Here is a 24,378-nt window from a genome sequence, read left to right on the forward strand (position 1 = left end):
TGAGATCACCTGCAATTTCCAGCAGTATTGCAGTGCGCAGCTGCTTCTTGAGCACGTAGGGTGCCTGCTGAAGTTGGCTGTGACTCCGCTGGGAGCCCAAGCTCCCTTTGGGGCAGGGAGGTGTTGGCTTATCTCCTGACGCCAAGCTCCTCTTTTCCCGTGTGCCGTTTCTTTGGGAGATTAAGGCCAGAGAACACCCAGAGGAGCTGTCCACTGATTGTCGGGCTGCCTCCGTTTTGTTTGTGTGAATCATTTTGTGTCCAACAGCGACACCTAACTTCTTCCATGACACCTGGGCGACAAAAGAAGCAGGGGCTGTTAAAGAACAGCTGGCATTTCCATGCCTCTGTTTCTATTTCTCTCCTGGCAAAAGAGGCCCAAATGTAGACAGAGCCTAGCACGGTGTCCTTGTTGTTCGCTTGCTTGATTGCTTGCTTGCTTGCTTGCTGTGGGACAGAGCTCTTGCTCCTGATGGGAGGGATGTTGGGGAAGGGAAATGCTCTCTGTTGGCACTGACTTGTCTTGTGGGAGTCACCAGCACAGGCGCTTCTCTGAGGGCCTCTGCTTCCTTTCCCCTTGCTGGCTGCAGGTCACTTCACCCGCGCGTGGAGACAAGCCTGTCCTTTGGTGAGTGAGTGGCAAAGGAGCCTCTGACATTGCTGGCGTGTAAGAATTGTGCAGCGAGTTGTGAGCTTGGCCTGTTGCAGTAGAGTGGGGAGTGGCAGGCGGGGAGGCTGAAGGAAAGCCCAGCTGCCTGTTGGTATCAGCGGGAGCAAAGGCAGCACTGGCTCTTTCCTAATTTTCCAGTGAAGAGCCTTTCAAGAGAGGAAAGCCAAGGGAGGCAGCCCAAAAGGTGTCTTGCTGATTCTAGCCAGGGTGGAAGATGAAACATGCGGCAAGATGGAGGAGCACCCAATTCAGCCATCTCTGTAGGGTTTTGATGGCTCAGAATGTCACTTGTATCAAAGTCTAGCATTTCCCCTTAGTCCAGGTGCTCAGGCAGCTCAAGAGCAAGCAGCTCTTGAAGGATTGGCTGCTGCCAGTGTGTCTCACTGCTGTCCGTCTGCAGGGCTCAACAGCAGGGTCGGCACCTCCTCTGGCTCCCTCTCTTGGTGAGGAAGAGGCTGAAGAGGAGCAAGACCACATCAAGCCCCCAGCTGCTGTCCCTCCACGGCCCAAACAGGCAGAACCAGTAAGTGGCACCAGCGGTTGGCACTGCCTTTGGTGCGGGGCCAAGCTTCAAGTGGCACATCACCCAGGCCTTGGTGCTCATGGCTGAAGATGCTGGGGGCTGTGCGCTTGCTATGACGTTCGTGTTGCTCCAGCCAAGCAGGGGAGCCCTGCCTAATGGCTTCTGAGCTTTGACTTTTAAGCAGCACTTGGCTGGGATGCTGAGAGGCCCCGGGCATGTCTCTCGGGATCAGAGCAGGGGCAGTGTGAAACGATTGCCGGTGTAGAAGTGAGCCCCTTGGTGCCCAGTGTCAGTGCAGGCTGCCACTGGTCAGTGGACAGAGCAGTCCCAAGACGCACTTGACAGCCTTGAGGGATACTTGGGAGGCCCTGGCCCCTTGCAGGGAGCTGGCCCTCTGCACGGTGTTAGGAGCTTCAGGCGCAGCGTAGGCTGTGCTTCAATTGCATGTGGTCAGAGCAGAGTGTGGTGAGGAGAATCCGCACCAACGCAGCTCCACACTGTAAAGGCCGGCTGGGTCTCGGGAGGGCAGGAAGGCAGCTGCCAAGGGGTGCTCCCTGAAGCCTGAAATGCGAGGGGAAATGAGTGAAACAGATGACAAGAGGGACATGCTGTGGACGTCTGGTCTGACATCTGCATGCCAGCTCATGGTTGATTTCATTGCCCAGGAGAAGGCAGCAGGAGGAAAGCACCAAGGCTCTGGGGTCATGCTCCCACCTCCTTCTGGCTCTTTGCAACTGTGTCAATACCGTGTGGCAGCAGTCTAGCAGAAGAGCTGATAAAATGTAGTGTGGACCTCACCAAGAGCTGCTGTAGCAGAGTAGCCCTTGGCCTTTTCCCATTGCCTTGGAGTAGGGGACATCCAAAGCCCCCCAGCTGAAGAGGCCTGGCGCTGGCTAACAGCACCTGCCTGAGGCCTTGCTTTCGCCATGCGCTCTGCGGGGCATCTGGGCCTGCCAGCCAGCCTTCTGACGGGCCACCTTTTCTTGTTGCAGCTGGACACACGCTCTGAAATCCAAGGTGCCGCTGGAGCAGCAGGGCCTGAGGCAGCCGGCGCTCCCGCAGCTGCCGGCACTGGGTCCGGCAGCCCCGCCCAGCCGGCCGAGATGAGACAGGAGCAGAGGTTGATGAGACTGAGTACGTCTGCTGTATTTCTGGGGGGCTAGAGCAGAGTGCAAGCCGCACGTCTCGGTGCAGGCTGTGCTACGAGTTCCTCCCGGGTCTCGTGTCTCAGAGGCCCTTAGGCCTCTCTGCACAACCTGCTGCTGTTCTTCCAGGCAGCGAGAGAGCGCTCGGTGTGTTCCTGCTGCCTCTGAGGGCAGCTGGGATTGGCTTGCCTCTGCCTGGGCTGCCTTCTGCGGCAAAGACACAGGCAGGGATTGTTTCTGCTTGAGCAGAAGGCTGGCACTTAGCGAGTGGCTAGGCCCCAGGGAGCTCTCAAGCTGCCGACTGGCAGAGGGGTGGCATTTTGGATGGTCTGGGAAGCGGCGTCTCTGCTTGCGAGTGAGTGCCTTGCACTGCTTCTGTCTTTCAGGGAGCGTTGTGAGCCCGGGTGAGCCAAGGAGGAAATACACAGCCCTTGTAGAACTTGGACGAGGGTAAGTGGGACGTCTGCTCATTCTACAGCAGTGTGGGCCAGGTCTATTGCTGGTGCCACATCCAGCACCAAGTCAGGCAAAGTTCAAACACGGTCCACCTCTGGCTTTTCCTCCTGCCACCTCTCCGGACAGCTGAGTCAAGAGCAAGCATATGGCATCATCAAAGACAACTTGGTGCTGGCAGTGTCTTGCTTGCGGCAAGGAGCAGGAGCTGGAGGATCTTCCGGCCCTCCAAGCTTTATGGGCCACCAGAGCACCTTGCTGAACAAGAGCTGCCAGATAACAGCTCTCAAAGACATTGTTTCCAAAGTTAGTCTTGTCCACTTTATACACCCATCCACGCACACAGACACACAGGCTTAAGAGCCCTACATTTTCGAGCGTTTGGTTCAGAAGCGAGTGCATGTGTGCCTTGGAGATTGGCAGCAGCCCCTGGTCTTCATATTGGACCCGAGTGTTCTCTTGGACAGCCTGCATGGCAAAGGGCGGCTGGGCTGATGTGCTCTTGGCTGAAGTGACGCTGCAGCCAAGCTCTTTGGAAAGAGTGCAGCAGGCAGCCTGGGGAGATCTCCTGCCTAGGCTGGCTTTCAGTGCCAGGGACTAAAGGGCTTTTTCTGCTGCCCTTTTCTTTCTAGGGGCTTTGGAGCTGTTTATAGAGCCCTGGACACCAGCACAGGGAAACAGGTAAAGGGTCAGCAGCCCCGGCAGATTTTGCAGCTCCAGAGTGCTTCCCCCGCTGCTGGAGACCATGGCTGGAGCTTTGGCCTGTCGCTCCGTCTCTGTAGCAGAGGCTGCTCGTCTGAAGCACAGCCTGGGCTCAGCATGCAGAATGCATTTGGGACGGGCTTTGGTGCTTCTCTGAAGCTCTGCTCTCTAGTAACAAGGCAGTTTGGCAGAGCTCGGCTGCGTGGTCGCACAAGCGCTCGCTCTGTGTTCCTTGTGATCTGCTGCAAGGAGCGACTTGTCAAGTGAACAGTCTTCTATGTCCTTTTAGGTGGCTATCAAGAAAATGACACTGCAAGAGGAGGATTCCGAGGAGATGGCTGTCAATGAAATCCTGGCCATGAGGGACAACAGGAATCCCAATATTGTTACCTACTTAGACAGGTTGGGGCATTGGCATGTCAGCGTTCCTTCAGATAGTGCAAGGCAGAAATGACCAACCCCTTTGGTCAGCGGCAGAAAGCGGAGCTGCTTGTGCTTTCTCTACTCGTGTCCAGCACATGGGAGGAGGTTGCAGTTGCTGTGCAAGAATCTCTTCCGGCATATGTAGCTTGGAGAGCAGTGGCAAAACCCTGGCTCAGGCCCTCGGGTGACTGAGCTTTGTCTGTTGCTCTCTCCCCATGCCGTACTTTTTCTTCTTGCAGCTACCTGGTCAAAGAGGAACTCTGGCTGGCGATGGAATTCATGGACGGCGGCACGCTGTTGGATGTGCTCAGGGCAGTGTACCTGGAGGAAGAACAGATAGGCGCTGTCTGTCGGGAGGTGAGGGATGGCGCCTGTGCTGGCCCTGGCCTGCACAGGATGGTCCTTGTCAGCAGGTGGGGAAGAAGAGCAGAGGATTCTTGCTCATGCCTTTGTTTTGGTGCTGCTGTCATGACACCAGGAGAAGAGCGAGCATCTGAAGGGAACCGCCTGCCATTGTCCCCGCACCTGTCCAGGCTCTCTTCTCACACTCTTACATGGCGTCTGTCCTCTGACGCTCATGCTCGCTCACTCGCCTGCTTTCACTTGTTTCCTCTTGGCACCTCTGCCTCTCCGCATGTGCCTGGAGCGTGTCTGTCTGTCCTGCGCCCCTTGCTGCTCCAAGGCAGCGTGCTGCTGGCATGCTGAAGGAATGTGCTGAGCTTCAAAGGATAGCACTGCAGCCCAGGTGGCACTGGATTCTGCAACAGGTCTATCGTGCTGCTTCCTCCTCTGCTGCCGCAGCTCTGCCAATAAAATCTTTGCCATGCTGCTGGCCAGCCAAATGTCCTGCACTTTCTAACAAAGGCAGGAGAGGCTCTTGGAAGCTCAGATGCCTTTGCTTCAAAAGACGGAAAACACTTCTAAGGGTGCTGAAGCAGCAAGCTCTTCCTCTTGCCGATAGCATGATGCTGCGTTCACAAATTCCCTGAGAAAGCTGTCAATCTCCTCGAGCCCTTTCCTTTCTTGTGGCATGAAATCGGGTGGCCTGAACTTTTCCCCTTGCCTCCCTCCTTTCTCTCTCAGTGCCTGCAAGGACTGCATTTCCTTCATTCCCGCCGAGTCATCCACAGAGACATCAAGAGCGGCAACGTTCTTATGGGCATGGACGGATTGGTCAAACTGGGTGAGTATGGCCAGTCAGGCGCAGCGTAGCCAGCATGTGCTGTGGGGCTGCTTTTGGGGTGACTGCCAGTCACCCAGAAGTGCTGCTTGGCCAGTGCGGCCATGCTGAGGGCGGTTCTGAAGTAAAGTTTCATATTTCCCCGGCTGCAGCCGTGCGGAAGCAGAGCACCGCAGCTTTTCCAGCCAGGAAAAAGATTGAGCATGGCCTTGTCAGGCTTGGAGTGGGCAATGCTCATGGCTGGTTTGCCAGCGGTCGCTGTCTTTGACAGGCTTTGTCTTTCTCCTCAGCTGACTTTGGTCTCTGTGCTCGGCTCAGCCCTGAGTGCAGCAGGTGCCACTCCAGCGTCGGCACTCCCAGCTGGATGGCACCGGAAGTCGTGAGAGGAGAAGCCTACGGCCCCAAAGTGGACATCTGGTCCCTGGGCATCACGGGGCTGGAGATGGTGGAAGGGGAAGCTCCTTACCAGAGGGAGCCCAAGTTCAGGGTAAGGTGCAGCTTCCCAAGGGGGCTCTGTGTGGAGAGAGCTGCTGTGGCTAGGAAAGGAGCAGCTTGAGCGTCCCCTTGCCTTTCTCATAGGGTTTTGAACTGATTGAAAGGAACGGGCCCCCAAAACTGCAAAACCCCAGGCACCACTCGGCTCTCCTGAGCGACTTTCTGCGCTGCTGCCTGCAGGCGGACAAAGACAGGCGCTGGTCTGCCCAGGAGCTCCTGCAGGTAAGCAAAAGGGAAGCGGCAAGAAGCCCTGTGAGCTGAGGACAGCCGCATGAGGGGACGAAGGGGACTGTGAGCCACGTGGGTCTGGGTGAGCCAGGTGAGCGGCGCAGGAAGGCGCAGGGGCAGAGGGTGCTCTGGGTCCTCTTGGTGCATCTTTCTGGTAGCCCAGCAACCCTGCTGGAGCACCAGAGACTGAAGAGGAATCTATGATCTTGGAAAGTAAGGCTCCCTTTCTTTTTTGTTTTTTGTCTGGGCAGCATCCGTTTGTGACCTCAGGCCAGCCCACCTCCAGCCTGGCTGCTCTCATTGTCTCAGCTAAGCAAGCGAAGGAAGACTGGAGAGGAGAGGCTTGCGCATGAGGAAGCCTTTGTGCCGCTCCAGCTCCGAGGAGTGCAAAGGGGATGGATGGTGCTTAGGCAGAGAGTCAGCCATCCATTAAGTTTCTTAAGGAGGTGTTCATTTGATAGGAAGTTTATGTTCTATTAATTTTGTCCATTTAGCTGCTTTCAGTTTATACCTCTGTTTTATTTTTTTTTCTCAAATGCGTAATTTATAATTTTAGGGAAAATAGGGAGTGACTTTTTAGGGCTATAGATTTTAGAAAACTTAGATAGTGGAGGATTGTTTTCCTTGGAATTGAGTGTTATTAATATAGGAATCTCTGAGCTTTGTTTTCTAGAAGTGGATGAAGTTTCATAGTTATATATAAGCTGTGAGAGGAAAACTGCTATGCTGTGGAACTGGGTCATACCTGTGCCACAAGCAGTCAGCATGAAGAGGTCACTTGGAGTACAGAATGATGAAGATGTAGAATTAGTTACAGGATAGTTTGTTTCATAACTTTATTTCAACTGGCCTTGCAATAAAACTTTTTAATACCCAGAGTGTTGGGAGACTCCCTTCCTTGCCATGCTGTAGGTGAGCTGGACAGTCCCTGTCAGAGGCCCAAAAAATAGGCTGAGGTTAAGAGCTTTGCTTACCTGAACTGGGAAATGGCCATGGGCTGGTGAGAGATACGCCCAGGTTATGTACCTCAGGTAATGAGCTCACATTCAGGACAATACCACAGGGGGCAGATGTGCAGTCCTTCTTGGCAGCCTCTTGTCCTGAAGATGTGAGGGTGATCTGCAGGAATTACTATTTTTTTCCCACTCTCCTCTCAATGACACCTGTGGGATGTAATGGCATTCTCATAGTGACATCCGGCCCATCCGCCCTACTCCTCATTTCCTCCCTTTTCATCCCAGACACTCTCCTGGGACCCTCTGGCCAACCTAATGCCCTACAGGTGTGTGCTGCCACCAAGGCCTACGGCACGGTTCCCACTCTGCTGCATGCTTGGCCTCTTCCCACACCTTGGCCCAGCTGCTGTTGCCGGGTGTTGAATAGCACACAATGTGTCAGCGACCTATCAGTGACCAGTTTGACAGAGGAGGTCATCAAACAGGTCCCCACTACCCACAGCCCACTCCCCCAGCACTTTCCCCACCAAGCTGTGACTCCATTTTGTTGTAATGCAGTTAAGAAAAATGGAATGACCCAAAGAACGTACCCCCAAAAATGTAGACTTGTAAGTTCTGTCCCTTATCTTGTTCCCCAGTTCCCCTTATTGGTTGTGTAATTCCCTCACACCCCTTTACCCTGCCTTGAAAAAGAGCTGCTTATCGATACCTCCCCCTCTTTCCCTCCTGCCATCTCACCCCAAAGGATCCCAAGAAATAAAACTGCAACTGCCATCTCAGCAAAGGGAAAGAGCCTCGTTTTTAGGACCTTGTCTGGCAAGCTTAAAACTACCTCTCCAGCCTCCCTGCCTGCTGCGGGGTGGACAATGGTAACAGAGGGGCTGGGGACACAGTTCTAATAGCACCATTTTGACTCCATCAGAGAGATACCCATAGCGAGGGACTGCTTATGGACTGGATGCTCCTTGAGTGGTGCCCACATGCCCAATTGCCACACCTCCCCACTCCTCTTACCTCTAAGGCTGTCTCAGCCTTCTAAACACAATTTTTCTTAATCTAATGGCTTCTTGTGCTTAACTTAATGTAAGCAGGGGTAGATGCTTTTGATTGTCTTTATTCTAGAATTAATAGAAATAAGTTGAAGTACTCCAATATTTTGCTATTTAAAATTTGAAGCAACTGAAAAAAGTAGAGAAGCTTTCTGTGTAGCTTTTAAGTTAATTTTCAAGTCTCTTTCCTCTTCACGCAATTTCAGTGTATCTGTTGATTGCCCTTGGCTGTCATCTTTTAAGCTTCATCACTTGTCTATAGATCTGTAAAAAATGCTGTAAACGCAATGCCAATTCATGCTACTTTGTATTTTTCCTCTTCTGGAAAGGCTGAGGGCTTGTGATCTTCTTCTGTCAGCTAGACTTGGATTCCCATCCTGGCTCTGGCTCACAGCAGGATAAACATAATTTATTAACTGCTAATAAGATCTGCTAGCAAAGGTCACAGTTAGACCTAAGCATGGTGGTTCTCTTCCTCCCCTGAATACACATCTTTGTGTCTAGGCCTGGTGATTTCCAGGAGCACCTAAGCCACTTCCAAAGAGAAAAGTCTCACTATTGCTGGTTTTGACATTGATTTTTTGTAGGATTTTGATCTGTATATACAGTGATTTACAGGAAGTGTATCTTTGATATGAAGTGCCTTCAAGCATCATTTCTAAGCATAATGAGCAATGAAGTCCAGATACTAATGAGTCATGGTTGTTTTAACTCTGTAACATTGTGGTACAATATCACAAAATTTATTTTTGAGTGCTTCAGGCATTTAAAACTTAGGCTTGTCAACACTTTTCTTTCTCCCCTTCAGAAAGCTGGATGTCCAAATACTAATTTCTTTCTCAGTTTGGCGAAGCTTTACCAATATACAAGTTTTGTACTTTATAGTCAGACACTGAAATAAGACAGGAACACATAGAATGAAATTTCAAGTTCTGAAGAGTAGTGTATGTTGGGGTGGGTAAAGGGGGAAGAAGAGAAATTATTTTAAAATAAATTAAATTAAGAACAGATCCCTCATCTAATATTCCAGTATTTGGATATGAGACTAACTCTCCTCCTTTCTTTGCTCACAGCCAGAAAAATAGTTTGATCCTTTCATGTTATGAGCTACACAGAGGAATACTGGAACTTTTCAGTGAATTTGCCAAGGCTTGCTACTTCCTTGAGGTGCCTTGTCTTCCTAAGAATGGGATACCTTTGCTAGTATCAATCTAGCAGCCGGAAAAATACTCTTTCTTCCTTGCTTTCCCTCTAGCAATTCTGTGGAGGATTTACAAAGCAATCTCTAAGAATGTACCTCTTTGCTTTTACATTGAACAGGCCCAGCCCTAGATCATAAGATGTCTATTGTTATTATCTTGGTGCTTAGGGAGTAGTGTTTGCTTTGTATCATTCTGATATAAAGTGGAAGCCTTGAACTGAAAAAGGATTTAAAAGTCTTTGTGAAAAGTAAGTGACTTGAAAGTTAGTGACTCCAAGTGGGTTAATCACCCCAAATTCCCACTTTGCAGACACTCAGGCTCAGAAGTGGTTTTTTATTACCTGGTCATATTTTATCTAGTTGTAAGAATTTATCTTACTGTTAAATTTTTACAGTATATATACAAATTAAATCTGCTAGAGATCCATACTGAATTTTCATCTGGGTGGTGTGTTCTACTTGTTCAGTGTTTTACCTGTTCAACCCTACTGTTCAATGCCGACTGGAAAAACCGCACCTTTGCTCTTACCTGTCCGTGTAGAAAACCCTTTATCATCTGTGTCCCAAGACATGGAGAATTGAACCTTAGCTGAAACTTAGCAAATTGAAAAGCACACAAATGACTTCTTTATTCAAATCCAAACTCCATTTTATATGGCTCCTGATTTTCTTCTTTTCCCTGGTAATTTCTCTTACAAATGTCGTAATTTGCTGCTAGAAGCCAAAAATGTATACTTACTTTTTTGTAAAAACTTACTTTTTTGTTTATGTATGATGGATAAAGGCAGACCAAGGGGAAGTACCAAACTTAGAATAAAAGAAAATAAAGGTAGTTTCACTGCCTTTTTTGCTCTTGTTACCCCCAACTTTGGCTTGGCACATTCTTAAGTATGGCCTATTCTGTTCCCTTTTGATTGACGTATGAATTCATGACAGGAAAAGTGACTTCCCAGCCTTTAAAAAATGAAAACTTTTCCCATAAAGATTTTGGGGTTTTCACTTTTTTCTTTTTTTTTTTTTTTTTTTTTTTTCTTTTGTCAATTAAATTTATGTATGACTTAATAGAAAACAAATGAGAAGAATCCATTTCATCCATGTTGGAAGCCTACTTGATGGGGTGAAATCTGGGAGATCCCTCTGCTGATTCTGGAGAGCAAACAGGACTCATGTGTATCTGTATCATTTTATTTCAGAGAAATTCTTTAAAAAATATATTTTTTTTTATTTTTTTTTTTTTAACTGATATTGAGGCATAGGTTAGCTTCCTCCAGCAGTGGGCTGCAAGGAAGAATTACCTTCTGCCACAGGAGTCAGTGCTCCTGCTGCCCCATGTTCCCACCCTCCTTCCCTCTGGAACCTCAGTGCCAAGGAACAGCCCAACAGCCCAACGGCCACAAACTGCCCAACTGCCCAACGGCTGCCGGGCTGTGCCTGTCACCCCGCGGCCCCACGGCTTCTACAGCACGGGCTGTGTTTGCTTTCACATTTGTTTTGGTGTTAGCAAAGGTTCTGTCTTCAGGAGAAAGCTCTCAGCATGGACTGTAGGAAGGTACTTGTAGTCTTTCAAATGAAGAGGAGATCTTTCCTCTACACATCAAATGTTTAACATAATTGTAAGCGCTGTAATTTTAGGATTGCAATCTTGTAATTGCTCAGATGAGGAGGGTTTTTTGTATTCTTTCACCTAGAATAAAACTGACAGTGAGAAGGAAGAGGAGTTTTTAGTCCAAAATTCTCCTTCAACTCCTGAGTCACCTTCCACTGTAGCTGAAGCAGAGTACAGTTACCATCAATCCACTGTCACTGTCTCTGGGAGTTTAACACCAAATCAAGAAGAGATGCAAAGCATCACAAGTGAAACAGATGGCACAGCAGAGATACAGAATACTGCAGGGCAGATGCAAGATCTCAAATCTGAGCGGAATATTTCTTCGAAAGATTTTGATGCCAGTGTCACCTCCAGTAGTGGTAATCAATCAGAGCCAGAGCATGCTGAAAATGGTAAAGGAAAGGGTAAAAAGAGTTGTCTTCAACTTAAACAAGTCTCCTTTTACTATTGTGGATGTATCTTCATTCTGCTATAGTTTTGCTGCTGGGAAGTGAATTTTTGTAGGAAATAGTAGTCTACTGTCTAATGCATAGAAATGGTATAATCATCTAGTGAATAAAATACAACTGCCAGGTAGTTTCTTGACCTTTTGTTAGGAATTGTGATGGTTTCAATGAGGAAAAAAGTGAAAAAGAATGATGTTCATACTGGACCTGACAAGAAAGGCCCAAAACACGATGTAATACATTGTGTAAGAAATACTTATTGTAGCAAGATGAAAGCATTTTGAGTGCCCTGCTTACAAATAGAAGATGCTGTTTCTTGCATAAATCTTGATTCTCTGTAAGCTATTTAATTTGAAGGGGGAAGCACCAGTTACTGCATGTTTGGGCAACCATTGCCCCTTGTGAAGTTAATGTTCTGAAAAATGGAAGTTAAGCTGATCTCAAACATTGACCTTCTTAGCTGGGCTTCACATTCAGATGTGATTTTGAGATTTATCCTGAGACCACCAGAGAACAGAGGATAATAAACACAGCCAACAATTGTGCACATGATGTCAGTGTATTGCTGCCTGCTTTTTAACTGTTGACAAGGCTGCATCCAAAAGCTTTTTTGTGAAAGTGACTGGGTCTTTTGCAGTTCATCAAAAATACAGCTGCTTTAAGTGTGCTGCAGCATCTAAAAAATTTTTAAGTCTGAGGAAGATAATATGTGTCTGACTATATTCCTGAAATGACAGAATTGTTTTTTCATTGCAACAGACTTCAGTTAAACAATTAACTGAATTTTCTCAAAATGCCCTTAAAGTGTGTTACTATTATCATTCATCTGGAAGTGTTGTTTTAAAAGAATGCAACAAAATGTGTTTCCTTCAACAAAGGAGAGAGTTTGGAAGAGGTCAATGGGCAGGCCTCAACAAATATATCTCTTTTGCTTTGTTAATCACAGATATACATAGTTGGAGAAAAAAAACACACAGAACTGAAGGCTTTTTTATTTGTTGTTGTTGTTATTTCTGTTTCTTTCTATTTTTGGGATATTTTTCCTCCTTTATAGTGTTTAGAGGCCAAAAAAATCTTCAAGATGCTCAGGGAAGAGACAGCTCCTCCAAAAAGCAGAAAACAAGCCTCAAAACATCTGTGAACATCAAAAAGAAGAATAAAATTAGTAAGTACAGCAGCTCAATGTGAAATAAAATGTGTGAAAGTGCCATTTGTTTGAAAATAATATTTAAAAAGGTGAACAAGAGCTAGGATGTAATAATCAGTCTTGCAAAGTCTTTTAAAGACTATATAGCTCTGTAACTAGAAAGATGTAGACAATTTTGGCACCTACATGAACACATTACAGTGCCTCTTTGCCTTATTTTCTGATGCAGGCAATTTATTTATGGCTGTGATTCTAAAGCAATAAGTGTACTGCTGTCGTGATCCAGTTGGAGATTAGAATGGACTGTGGCTATACGAACCCTGAGCAGCTGGATCGTATTCAAGAATCTCCTTCCAGGAAGTGTGTCCCTACCCTACCTCCTTATGCTCATGTAAACACGCTTCCAGTTAAATACTTGCCAGTTTTCGGGATGGATTGTGGAGCCACAGTCTGCTACTTTTATCAACCTTCTAGGTCTGTAGGACTTTGGTTCCCATAAATCCGCAGAACAGATCTGAGTCTACGTGCACAACAACTAACTGGCCGGTGTTTCCAGTGCAAGGTTTCCCTTTCCCAGCATGCCAGAATTAGAGGGGCCCCATTACAGACCTGGTTTGTGGTCCTGTACCTGTGCACCTGTGGTGCAGAGAGCTGTGTACCAAGCTGCTACCACAGGATGGATTCTGTCATGTTAGAGTGAGACAGCTCCTGGTAAGCTTTGGGTTGGGTGGGAAAGTTGCATTGTTTTGTAACAATCTACCTTCCCACAGGAAAATGTGGGCAAAGTGAAGAGAGGGAATCTGATCTAAAAGAACACGATAATCATTTGCCCAAAGGTTGCAAATGGAGTTTTCAAGAGTGTAAGTATCGTCTTTGAAACATGCCTCCTGTGGTCTTGCTATATACTATAGAAGCCTATTGGAATTTTCTGGTTTTGAGGGTTTTACCCCTCTAAAATCACTCCATCCTCAGTTTGCTTAATTTTGTCATATATCCTGATAGTTCTTCTTTCTTGTTGTTTTAGTCCTTGTTCTCTGCTTCTGTTCAGCCTCTTAGATTATTAATTTTTATTCATTTTTTAATCTCCCCCTTCCATTTTACCTTCTTGAACCAGGAATTGTTTAGTATTTCTTGTAAGAAGAGGTTTCACTATGTTTGTGTCAGTCAAGATAGTGATAATACACAGCACCTGCCGTTCCTCAGCTTTGCTGCCTGTTACATCAAAGCACATCACTAAGATTTGAGTACCTCCCCCTTCACTGAAATTCTGAAGAACTGGGAAATGCTGCAGTGCAATAATTAAAAGAAATTGTTTAAATTGCAGCTGACTTGCAAAATTTGAGTAGCACCGAGCGCATAACAATTCTCCAAGCAAAATTGCAGGAAATTCGGAAACGTTACCTGTTGTTGAAAGCTGAGTTGGCTGCCATTGACCGGACAAAGCGCTTAAAGAAAAAAAAAGAGCAGGAAAGTAAGTGCTGGGAACTAAAATCTGCTTTTAGAGGGCTAAATTGGATGTCATGTTACTAAGGTTTTAACAAGAGTTGAGTAATCTTTAGGGAGAATAGTGCTGTTAAGAGTGTGTTTAGACTTGTTTGTTTTTTTCTGAAAACACTGGATACAGGTATTTTATGACCTTTAGAAATCTATATCAGATATCCAATGATGATGTAAGCAGAAAAACATTAACAAGGCAGTCAATCTAGTTGATTCAGTTAAGGGAGAACTATTTTATACAGGAAAAAATATACAGAAAATAAAATTTTCTAAACAGTGAACAAAGTGTGGTTATTAATAACTTCTAACTTTTTGTCAAGTTATAGATACATTTCCTGTAGCATTGCCTGTGTGCCTACTTAGTCCTTTCCACTTAGGATTAGGGATTGATTTCAAAAGTGTAAAGGAGACAATAAATAAAATTTATTTTTTTGCTGAAGCTGCCACATGTATTGCTGTAGGAAATGTTCTAGTGTGCCTTCTGTTGAAAGCATCATTTTCTCTATATCTTGTTCATGCATGCATATAAGAATTCACCGAGCACAGGAAAAAGGACTCAAATCACAGTAAGATTTCATGGCTGCAGCCATTGCAAGGGAACTGCAGTGGCTACACAGTTGCCAGAGGAGGTACAGATTCAGTGGTGGGACAAGGTCCTACCTGTGCCCACTCCCAGAGGAAAGAAAGAGAACAGCTGACTTGCTGGTGGGTCAGGAATGAGCTCTGGTGTCCTCTGACAGGGCCCTTGACCTGCATGGTTGGTCAGCCAGGGCTCCAAGGGGCAGCAATGTCAAGAAAATAGTGAAAAGAGGCTTGCTTTTTTTTTTTTTTTTTCCCTTTACTAGGTGTTAAATGCTGAAGTCAGTATATATGTCCTAACTTTAGCCAGGACAAGGTTAATCTTTAGTAGTAGCCTATTCCACACCACCTCACATCACTGCCAGGAGCAGGGAAATGGGATTCTGTTAGGGAGAGGAGTTCTTCCGGTCAAGAAAATGTGGTGGAGGGAGCTGTCTAATACTGTCTATTATCTGGGGTTTTTTCTGCGTGAATTGTTTCTTTTCTTATACCCTCTGACATTAGTACTGTTGCTGTTACATTTGGATTTGTATCTCATTGCTCTTTCAAGTAAGTTGTTCTTAACCAATGGCGTTTACCTTTCGTGCCTCCAATTCTCCTCTCCAGCATGCTGCAGCAAGGTGGGCAGCAAGAGAGAGCAGTGTGTAGTTTGGTAAAGTCTCACTGGGGGCACTGAACTGGGGAGCACCATTCCTAAACCACAGCACCCTTATCTGTCTTCAGGGCTTGAAGGGTTGATATAATAACAGATCTGCCCAGTGTGACCTGGAAACAATTTGATCTAAGCATTTGTTGTATTAGGTACAGAGTCACTGGTCACAATGCTGCTTGGTCTGCTCATGTGGATGCGCTAGCTAACCCCCCTGGTGGGCTGACCCTGACTGGATGGCAGATACCCGCCAAAGCCTCATCCCCTCTGCAGCTAGACAAGGGAGAGAAAATGTAACAAAGGGTTCATGAGCTGAGATGAGGACCAGGAGAGATCAATCCTGGTGATCCTGAGATCACCAAATACTGTCACAGACAAAACCAGCTAGAATTAGGGATATTAATCAAATTTATTACAAACAAAATCAGAGAATGATAACAATAAATAAAACAAAAAAACACCTTCCCCTCACTTCTCGCTCCTTCCCAGCTCTACATCCTCTCCTCCAGCATTGCAAGGAGACAGGGGATGGACAGTCAGTTCATTGTATGTTTCTGCTGCTGCTCAGGAAGAGGAATCCTCCTGCTCCAGCATGGAGTTCCTCCCACAGGACAGTTCTCTATGAACTTCTCCAGTGTGAGTCTATCCCATGGGCAACAGTTCTTCACAAACTGCTGCAACAGGGATCACTCTTCCACAGTGTTCTTCAAGAAATGACTGCTCCAGCATGGGTCCCCCCAAAGGGTGACAAGTCCTACCAGGAAACCTGCTCCAGCATGGGCTTCTCTCTCCATAGGTCCACAGGTCCCTGCTTCAGGACATCCCTGTTTTGGGACAGGAGCCTGCTTCAGGACATGACTCCCATGAATTCATAGCCTCTTCTCATCATTCACCCCAGAGTTGCTCTCCTCCACAGACTGCAGGTGGATCTCAGCTCCCCTTCTCCTTCCCCACTAACCTTGGTGTCTGCAGAGTTGTTCCTCTCAAATATTCTTCTGCTCTTCTCTGGCCACAGTTACATCTGTGCAATAATTTTTTTTTCCTTTCTTCTTAAATATGTTGTCACAGAGGCATTACCATCATTTCTGATTGGCCCAGCCTTGGCAGTGACACCCCTGTCCTGGATGTAGCTGGCATTGACTCTGCCAGACAGTGAGGAAGGTTCCAGCAGGTTCTCACAGAAGACATACCTGTAGCCCCCAGCACAAATACCTACCTGGGCAATAGAAACTCAATATGTTTCTATACATGCACTGTGTGCCCATCATGATTCTCTTTTTCAGAGCATGGAGAGGGATCAGGATTGCTCTGTTGCACTGTGTGGTATCATGACTTGATAATACCAGGGGTCATTTTGGATGTGTATTCAGTTTTGACCTCCAACCTTAACTAAGGCACTACCCTTGGGAGTCCAATTAAAAGTATCCAGTCTATGGGGAGAAAAGAGGAGGATGATTTTCCCCAGGCTTTCACCCCCTTTCCCCCCCTCAGACCTATTATAACAGCTTTTAAGAATTTTGAATTCCCTTTAGATATTAAGGAAAGCATGTTCTTGTTGCTAGGTCTTCCAGTGCAGTGCACACCATATTTAGAGCCAACAAAATTTCTAGGGTTATTCAGAGATCTGCCCTGAAGCAGGATAGTAATGAGTGGTATGGAACGTAGGATATGAGCCAGGAGGACTTCTCCAACGGTTTTGCAGTTCACCCATCAACAACTACAGGAACCTGTTAAAAGGATGAAATGTGTCAAAGAAAAATGCTGTAGTAGCTCCAGAGAGGCATGAACTTACGCAACATGTTCTGTCCTGGCTACTGTTTACTGGTAGCTGCTCAATAGTAGACATCACCTCCAGGGGAGGAGAAAGAAAGCAGACCAACAGGCACCATGGCCACTCAAACTGCTGCTGAGCCAGAGGAACAACCCCTGACAGTAGCAGTCACCCCTATACAGAAAAAGAAATCCAACACGTAGTCAGTTCATTTCATGAGGGATGAAGTGGAAGCAGAGCCCTCAAAACAGAAGAGGCAGGGCCTGAGTACACCTGGAACCAGATGCCCCAGGGGTGGAAACAGCCACATTATTTGCCATTGGCTGATCCAGAGTGCACTAGAAAATGGAGACGCTGCAGAACACTTACAGTAAATCAATGATATTGTATGGGGCAACACAGCAAAGGAAGTTTTCGAGAAAGGGGAAAAAAATAACCCAGATCCACCTGAAGGCCAGTTTTGCCATAAAGCAAAACAAACTCAAAGGATCTGCCCAGGAAATTCAGCTTTTAGAAGTAAAATGCCAAGTGGGATGTCATCAGATTTCAATGGATGTGGTCAACAAACAAGCAGCTATGTCCCCACCAACCAGCAAGAAGCAAGCACAGGTTTTCCTAGACACTGTGGGTTTCTGGAGGATGCAGGTTACAGATTATGGTCAGATTGTATACCCTCTCTTTGTCATGTGATGTGAAAGAAGAATATTTTCATGTGGGGTCCTGCAACAAGATTTTGAATTAACTGAACAGGCGATCTTCATGCAGTAACCTTTGGGCCGGTCAGGATAGGAGCAGATGTGAAAAATTTGCTCTATAGGGCAGATGGGCAGAATGGTCCTTCCTGGAGTCTGGCAAAAAGTACCCAGGAAGACTTCAGGATGACCAGTGGGGTTCCAGACTCAGAGATACAAGAGATCAAATTCCTGTTACACCCCACCTGAAAAAGAGATCCTGACAGCTTATGGAGGATTTTGAGCTGCTTTGGAAGTGATGGGCACCAAAGCACAGCTCCTGCTGGCACTGGGTTAGATGTTCAAAGGGAAAGTCCTTCCCACACATCATGCCACTGATGCTACATGGAGTAAGTGAGTTGTGCTGATTACATAGTGAGCTCAAATAGGAAATACTGATCACCCAGGGATCTTAGAAATCAAGGAAGCCAAACATTTTTGACAATCATCAGAGGAGGATGACGAAAAGGTGACATGTGCTGAGGAGGCCCCACCCTATAGCCAGCTACCAGAAAGAGGAAAGCCACATACCCTCATCATTGACTGTTCCTGCCATATCATGGGGATAAATAAAATATGGGAAGCTGCTATATGGAGTACTGCATGGTGAGCTGCATAAGCTACTGCAGGGCAAGGTGGATTAAGTCAATATGCAGAGCTGAAAGCCATCCAGATGGCTTTAGATATTACTAAACAAGAGAAATGGCCAACACCCTATCTGTACACTCTGTATGCTCCGTAAGGGGTGGCTGGATCCATGGAAAAAGATCAACTAGCAACACAGAGGTAAACCCATCTGAGCTGCTGCAGTTTGACAAGACACCACTGCCTGTCAAAGCATGTCATGTAGATCCACCCACACCCAGGACTTGGGTTACTGAAGAACATCACAACAATGCACAGATGGGTTGGACTGCCAAGATTAAAGCGTCTCAGATGGATCTGGTCTGGCAAAAAAGGGGTGAATTATTTCTGGCTCGTTGGCCCTATGATGCTTCAGGTCATCAGGGAAGAGATGCAACAATATAGACGGGTTTGTGACTTGACCATGGAGTGAACTTAAGCATGGGCACTATTTCCCAGATTATTCTTAATTTTGAAACATGCACTGCAATAAAGCAGGGCAAGTAAAGCCTCTGTAGCATGGGGAACAGTGGTCAGACTACAAATATGGGGAGGCTTGGCTAGTTAGACTGCAGTCCCACAAACCTGCCAAGGCAAGTGCTATGTGCTGATAGTGGTGGAACCAACCACTATATGGCTGGAGATGTGCCCTATGCCCCAACACCATCTTCACAATGGATTAAACAGGTATATTTTTGTGTTTTCTTGTAATTGTTTTCCTGTTAAAGCAACAAATACTTAATTCTTATTTTGAGCTTCTAGAAGAAGGCTTCAAGAGAATGTGAGCTTCTAAAAGCTTATAGAAAATAGCCATGAAATATATATTAGGTTCTGCAGAAAATGGAGAGTTATGCAATATATTGCACAAATGTAAGTAAGGACCTCTGAAATAAAATGGCATAGTTTTTCTTCCTAAGTTTAATTAACCAACCCTAGTGTCTTCATGAAAATGACATCAAGCTGCAGCATCTGTTAATAAGTGATTAATTCAAATCTATTCTCTCTTTCAGCAGAAAGCAAAAGTGTGGCCCAGCTTTAATGCAGCGCCAGTCAAAACAAAGCTGAATTTTGATTCCTGTTCATTATAGTAGTTTGAAAATGTCAAAGCAAGCTCCTGAAAATATTTGCTGACTCTTTGTATCGACTGCCTCAAGGTCAGATTCATTGGAGTTGAAACTGGAATAAATCTTCTAGTGTTCTCTGATTACATTTTCTCTGACTGTAGTTCAATTGACCAACATAATGTTACAACTGCAAAACATTGCTGATGAGACTTCCAAAGCATATAAATTACAATTACAATTATATGCTTTGGAAGCACTGACTGTGTTAAGAATTTGCAGTGACCTGGGACTGATGGGACTCATTTTAATAATTTCAATGAGGTTACTCAGAGGATATTTATACCCAAACCAAAATGAGCAAGCATACTGAAAGACTAGGCAGAAGGGAACTTTCTCCATCCTAAGGCAGACAGCCAGTTAGTAGAACTAAAAATCACTGCAACCAGTACTATCCTGAAGAAAAACAGAAAGCTAAACAAACATAAATCTGATAGAACCACCACTGTGCATGGCCTAACCACAAAATGATTTTAACCTGACAGCCATCTTGCTCTAAACTTAAAGCCTCATTCAATTTTCCATCTTTTTTAAGCCTATGGTTATTATTTTAAATGACCTACAAGTGGTGGCACCCTGAATAGCATACTGGAGAACACTAGCGTCCACAGCAGGACAGTGTAGTATAATTAAGCACTTGGATTTCTATGGAAAGAAGAACAAAAAACACTACTTACTTAATGAATGGATAAACTTATTAGCTGTGCTTCCAAAGCAACAGGCTACAAGAATAATGAATGCAAAGCAAACCAGACCCACTGGGAATACATTATATTCTCAGCTGAGAGTGAAATCTTAGAAAGAACTGTGTTTACACACAGTCTTCAGAGGAATCTCTGCAGACCCCTGAGTCAAGAACTGTCTTCAGAAAACGTAAGTCTTAGCACTCCTTCTGCAGTGAGTGGAACAAAACACAGCCAATCAAGCAAGAACTGAGGCAGTATCAAGTTGTTTGGGTTTTTTCAAGGCAACAAATTCCTGAGAGAACAAGATGTTTGTGCTGTCAAAGTAAAAGCTGCTTTTGAGTCAAGATCTACTCTTCTCTCAGAAGCATGACTGTTTTCAAAACACCGAGTGAAGTACAAATCAAGTGCCTATACTGGAACAAAACCAAAATTTTATTTAACAATATCTCAACACAGTAGTGCTGCCCTGACTAGAAATCTTTGAATTTCTTCTGAAAAGACTCGTTATTTCTAGGAAAGTAAGGCAAATACACACAGATGATGCTTCAATCAAATCTAAGTTTCAAAAAATGTACCTTTTCAAAATATATGTATTAAACAAAGCTGGAGGAAGAAATTGAGACAGAAAGGGAAAAAACACATTCAGGGAGTAAATAGTATAGATTGGCAGGACACAACCTGAACACTGCAATCACAGATTATTTATTCAGAACACATAATGAGCCAGAAGCTGCACACTCCCTGTAGAGAGGGACTCCCTCTCCCTTTTAAAAAACAGCAAGAGGTTCTCACTGCTTTGTGAGCTCACACCCAGCTAACAGAAGGCAGCTCTTCTGTCAGATTAAGCAAGGCAGAAAGATCAGTACAGCACCTTCCTTGCAGAATCTTGCTCTTGAGCCCCTTTTTCCAACTCCCCTTTCATCTCGTGATGGGAAGGCAAAGCACATCCTGTCCACGTGAGCCCATGCTGCACCCTGCTTGTCTACGGTGTCTACGGTGTCTTTGTGATTCCTCTCCAAAGACATTGACAAATGTAAGCCAGGGGAGGTGTACTATGGAAGCATAAGCTGCACTGGGAGCATGGCATCAGAACAAAATAGCATTTCTTTACAGAAATTATCCTACAATAGTAGCTTGCAACATCTGTCACACTTTTATATCACAGAACAGATGAAGACAGAAACTCGTGTTTATTCTGAAATTAGTGTTCCAAACTGTGCAAGCAGCCACAGACAGCCACACACACAATTTGAGTATACACAGCATCATCAAGTGGTGGAAGCAGAGTCACCACTGACACCAGCGAGTTTTAACACCAGCCTTGGGGATTTTCACCCCCAGAACATGAAACAGGTTTGGTCTGTCTGTTCTTACTTGCCAAATGCCATTACAGGGCCTCTGCTCTAAGGAAGCCAAGCAAAATGGTCCACAAGAGTTGAACCTCAAGGCCACCAGAACCAAAGGCTGCTGAGCATCAAAGAGATGCACCCAGTCTGAAGGGCTTTCAGAACTAAGCCACATGGTTTCAAGTGACACAGCCTTTGAATAAAACACCCAGCTCAGTATCTGCCTGTATGCCAAAGGACAGCAACATCCTGGCTCATGACTTGTGTATTATATAGACTTGGGCCAGAAAGAAATGCAACAGATGTAGGAAAAATGAAGACTGATGGCAACTGAAACACAACTGACATTTTTCTACTCTTTCAAGTAGTTATAAAATTATCTAACTTGTGCACTTACATAACAGAACACAGTAACCAACAAAGAAAAAGCCTTTTATTCAGAAGAGGTTTACGTGTCTTTACAAAAAAGTAATGATTTCAACTTACAAAGTCAACGTTACCACCAGCCCCTTTCTTAGAGTTGTCTTTTGTAAAATGTCAAGTTTGTAAGCAAAGCAAACGAATGATCCACACCCAAACACACTTCTACCCCAAAATCTGTATTTAGATTTTGCATTTATATACACGTATGAATATTGTTGTCTTCATACTTCAGGTCCTTCTCCTCCAGGAACCAGCTATGAAGGAGTAAGAGATTCTTGTATTAGTGCAATGGAGTTCAGCTTTACAAACCCATGCATGACAGCTATTGCTTTACAGCAAACATTTTAGGACATGGACCACAAAAGTGGCTAGACCACAAAAGACTCTCCCAACAGAGGAAGTTATTGCCAGAGACACACACACACCAAAAAGGCAGCAGGGAGTAAATCAACGTAACATCTCCCTGTGAAGGAAGCAAAGGACCGAAGAAGAGAAAAAGAAATACAAAAGGAAAAGCGTAAGGAAAAAAAAAGGATTAACTACTCCTTTTACTGGTATCTTCATCCTAATCAGCTGAGCATTTCTAAAGAGAAAGAGCTTCACTGGATTTGGGATCAAAATAAGAAAAAGTCTAAAGCATGGAATTCCTGTTGTGGGAAGACATGTCTCCAAAAGAGAGGTGAGATCTAATTCAGAAATGTATCTATGTCTTGCTGAAAAAACAGGCTCTTCTCCAAGGGCAACTCACCACCAGCTTGACTGGATGGCAGGAATTTCACCCCATGCAAGGATTCAGAACATATGCTGTCCTGTCTGTCAACATGCAAAACAATAGCCAAAGCAGAAAAAGGCTAAGAAATTAACACAGGATGGCACCTGCTCAGGCACACATTGCAGAGGTGGAAGATAGGTAAAACAACACAATGGAGACAATTTCTCGTTCATACAGAGCCAACTTAGACACAAATCTTCCGACTTGGGCCTTTCTACAAAATTAGGAATACCCTTGTGTTGGAAGGCCAGGCTTTGTGGCCAGCTATGCAAACAAGCTACTTGAAACTTCCTGATGCAACAAAGCTGTCAGGAAAGCTCAGCTTAAAGGAGTTGAATACAATCGCCAATCGATTTACGGGCACAGAAAGTCAACGCATGCAGCCTTTGATGACTCACCATAGTTATGTTATTTCCATTGAGCAGAATCTGGTCCAGCTTTGTGATTCTTCTGCCCTCAGGTGTGATCTCACTGAAGGAGCATTAGAAACAGTAAGAACACAGAACCAGGGAGTAACGACTCCAGTTTTGTCCACAGAACCAAGAGAAATCTCTGCATTAAGGTGACCATTGCTGGAACTAACACATAAATCAGCCACACTGCAGCATGATCCTGATAAATGGAGCACCTAGGTACAGAAAGCTAACTGGTATCTAAAAACGTCTCTTCTGCTCAGTACATGGAGATGTATATTCACTCTCTAAAGCTGGGCAAATTCTTGAATATGACATATCAACATGTTATGACAAAGTCAAAATATTTGTTACCTTGTTGAATTGTTGCCTGTGTCGTAAAGAAGTGTAAAAACAAATTAACTCCTGGAACTTTTGCCACACAACCCATGCAAAATTAAGACTGCGAATAGGATCCCCATACAAGCATAAACCATACAATAGCTACAGTATGGCATGGCCATCCTGAACAGATCACCTTCTACAGTTTTTTTTCCTATAGTTGAGTCCAAGGTTAAACTAGTCAGCTGGCAATTATTCAAAAAATGTAAAAACATTTTTCTAGCAGACCTTACACACTATTTTGCCTCAGTAAACCAAACATTAAATAGCAACAAAAGGCAGAAAACATACTTACAATTCCGTAACATCTTCCAGCACCATATCTGAAAATCCAGATTCAAGGAAAATAAAGCACAGACTTTAAAACAAGAGTATTTAATGCTATTTTAATTTTATACCAGAAAGTGATTTTACCTAAAAGTTGAAAATAGAATACGACCGATTCATATAAAAAGGTTCTATTCAGCGAACTCAAAACTCTCAACAGCTATAAATTACTTAGAACAGAGCATAAAGCAGATTGCCTTACACTTCCATCAAAGGATACTGACAAAGTCATCAAATCCTAGAAGTGTCCCAACAATTTCTTTGTCGCTCTTCATCACGATGTGAATGCGTGAACCGATGCACTTATCCACAAGTTCTGTAGATAAACAGAAAAGCATACATTCTACAAAGGAAGTCTTTCCTGCTTTACAGGGTTTTTTTTTGCGTTTATTCACAGAGAGACACATTCCATAGACTCTTACGCATTCCCCCTCCGTTCTCCCACACGCACTAGCCCGCCCCCGACACCCTTAACCCCACCGGCCTCCCTCAGACACTCGCACAGCCCCACACCCCACCTCAGCCCCCAGACCCCCATCCCNGCGCGGGCCGCGCCGCCTGACGGAGCCGCCCTCGCGCTTCCCGCCAGGCGCCGGAGCGGCCCGGCCCACAGAGGGGCGCGCAGCCACCGCTGCCCCCGGAGAGGGACCCCGGGCCGGGCCCCGAGTGTGGGGCCCCGGGAGGCCCCCCATCGTTACCGAGCGGCAGGAGCTGGGACGGGTTGGATACCGCGCTGGCCGCCATGTCGGCACCGGACCTGGCCAATGGCCGCCGCCACCGCCCACAGCCGGGAAGGGCAGGGCCGGCGGCCGCCCCGCCCCGGCCCGCCCCG

General features: G+C 45.7%; 1 protein-coding gene and 1 long non-coding RNA gene across 3 annotated transcripts; one reads left to right on the plus strand and one right to left on the minus strand.

The window, feature by feature from the left end:
• Nucleotides 1-12,087: 12,087 nt before the first annotated feature.
• On the minus strand, nucleotides 12,088-24,356 carry LSM5 (LSM5 homolog, U6 small nuclear RNA and mRNA degradation associated). 2 transcript variants are annotated; one of them, XM_033511600.1, is made up of 6 exons: nucleotides 24,245-24,356; nucleotides 23,767-23,862; nucleotides 23,515-23,542; nucleotides 22,824-22,896; nucleotides 13,628-13,671; nucleotides 12,088-12,214 (listed from the first exon to the last, which is right to left on the minus strand). In XM_033511600.1, the coding sequence occupies exons 1-6, from the start codon at nucleotides 24,288-24,290 to the stop codon at nucleotides 12,103-12,105; spliced, it is 399 nt and encodes a 132-aa protein (XP_033367491.1). In that variant the 5' UTR covers nucleotides 24,291-24,356; the 3' UTR covers nucleotides 12,088-12,102. The 2 variants fall into 2 exon arrangements, with proteins under 2 accessions (XP_033367491.1, XP_015471705.1); XM_015616219.3 differs by lacking the exons at nucleotides 12,088-12,214; nucleotides 13,628-13,671 and adding an exon at nucleotides 21,642-21,907 and having other exon boundaries at nucleotides 24,245-24,355.
• On the plus strand, nucleotides 12,944-19,280 carry LOC107198934. Its single transcript, XR_004495691.1, has 3 exons — nucleotides 12,944-13,086; nucleotides 13,551-13,697; nucleotides 19,088-19,280. It is a non-coding gene; the product is annotated as an uncharacterized LOC107198934 (long non-coding RNA).
• Nucleotides 24,357-24,378: the final 22 nt, after the last annotated feature.

Source organism: Parus major, unplaced genomic scaffold, assembly GCF_001522545.3.
Source record: "Parus major isolate Abel unplaced genomic scaffold, Parus_major1.1 Scaffold377, whole genome shotgun sequence".
Classification (NCBI taxonomy): domain Eukaryota; kingdom Metazoa; phylum Chordata; class Aves; order Passeriformes; family Paridae; genus Parus; species Parus major.

What these genes read in the sequence shown, in the direction of transcription:
- LSM5 (XM_033511600.1), bottom strand. Translation starts at nt 24,290, where the DNA reads ATGGCGGCCAGCGCGGTATCCAACCCGTCCCAGCTCCTGCCGCTCG. An exon ending in GTCCCAGCTCCTGCCGCTCG is followed by an intron (nt 23,863 to 24,244) that starts GTAACGATGGGG and finishes GTTTATCTACAG; the next exon opens with AACTTGTGGATAAGTGCATC. An exon ending in AGGATTTGATGACTTTGTCA is followed by an intron (nt 23,543 to 23,766) that starts GTATCCTTTGAT and finishes CTGGATTTTCAG; the next exon opens with ATATGGTGCTGGAAGATGTT.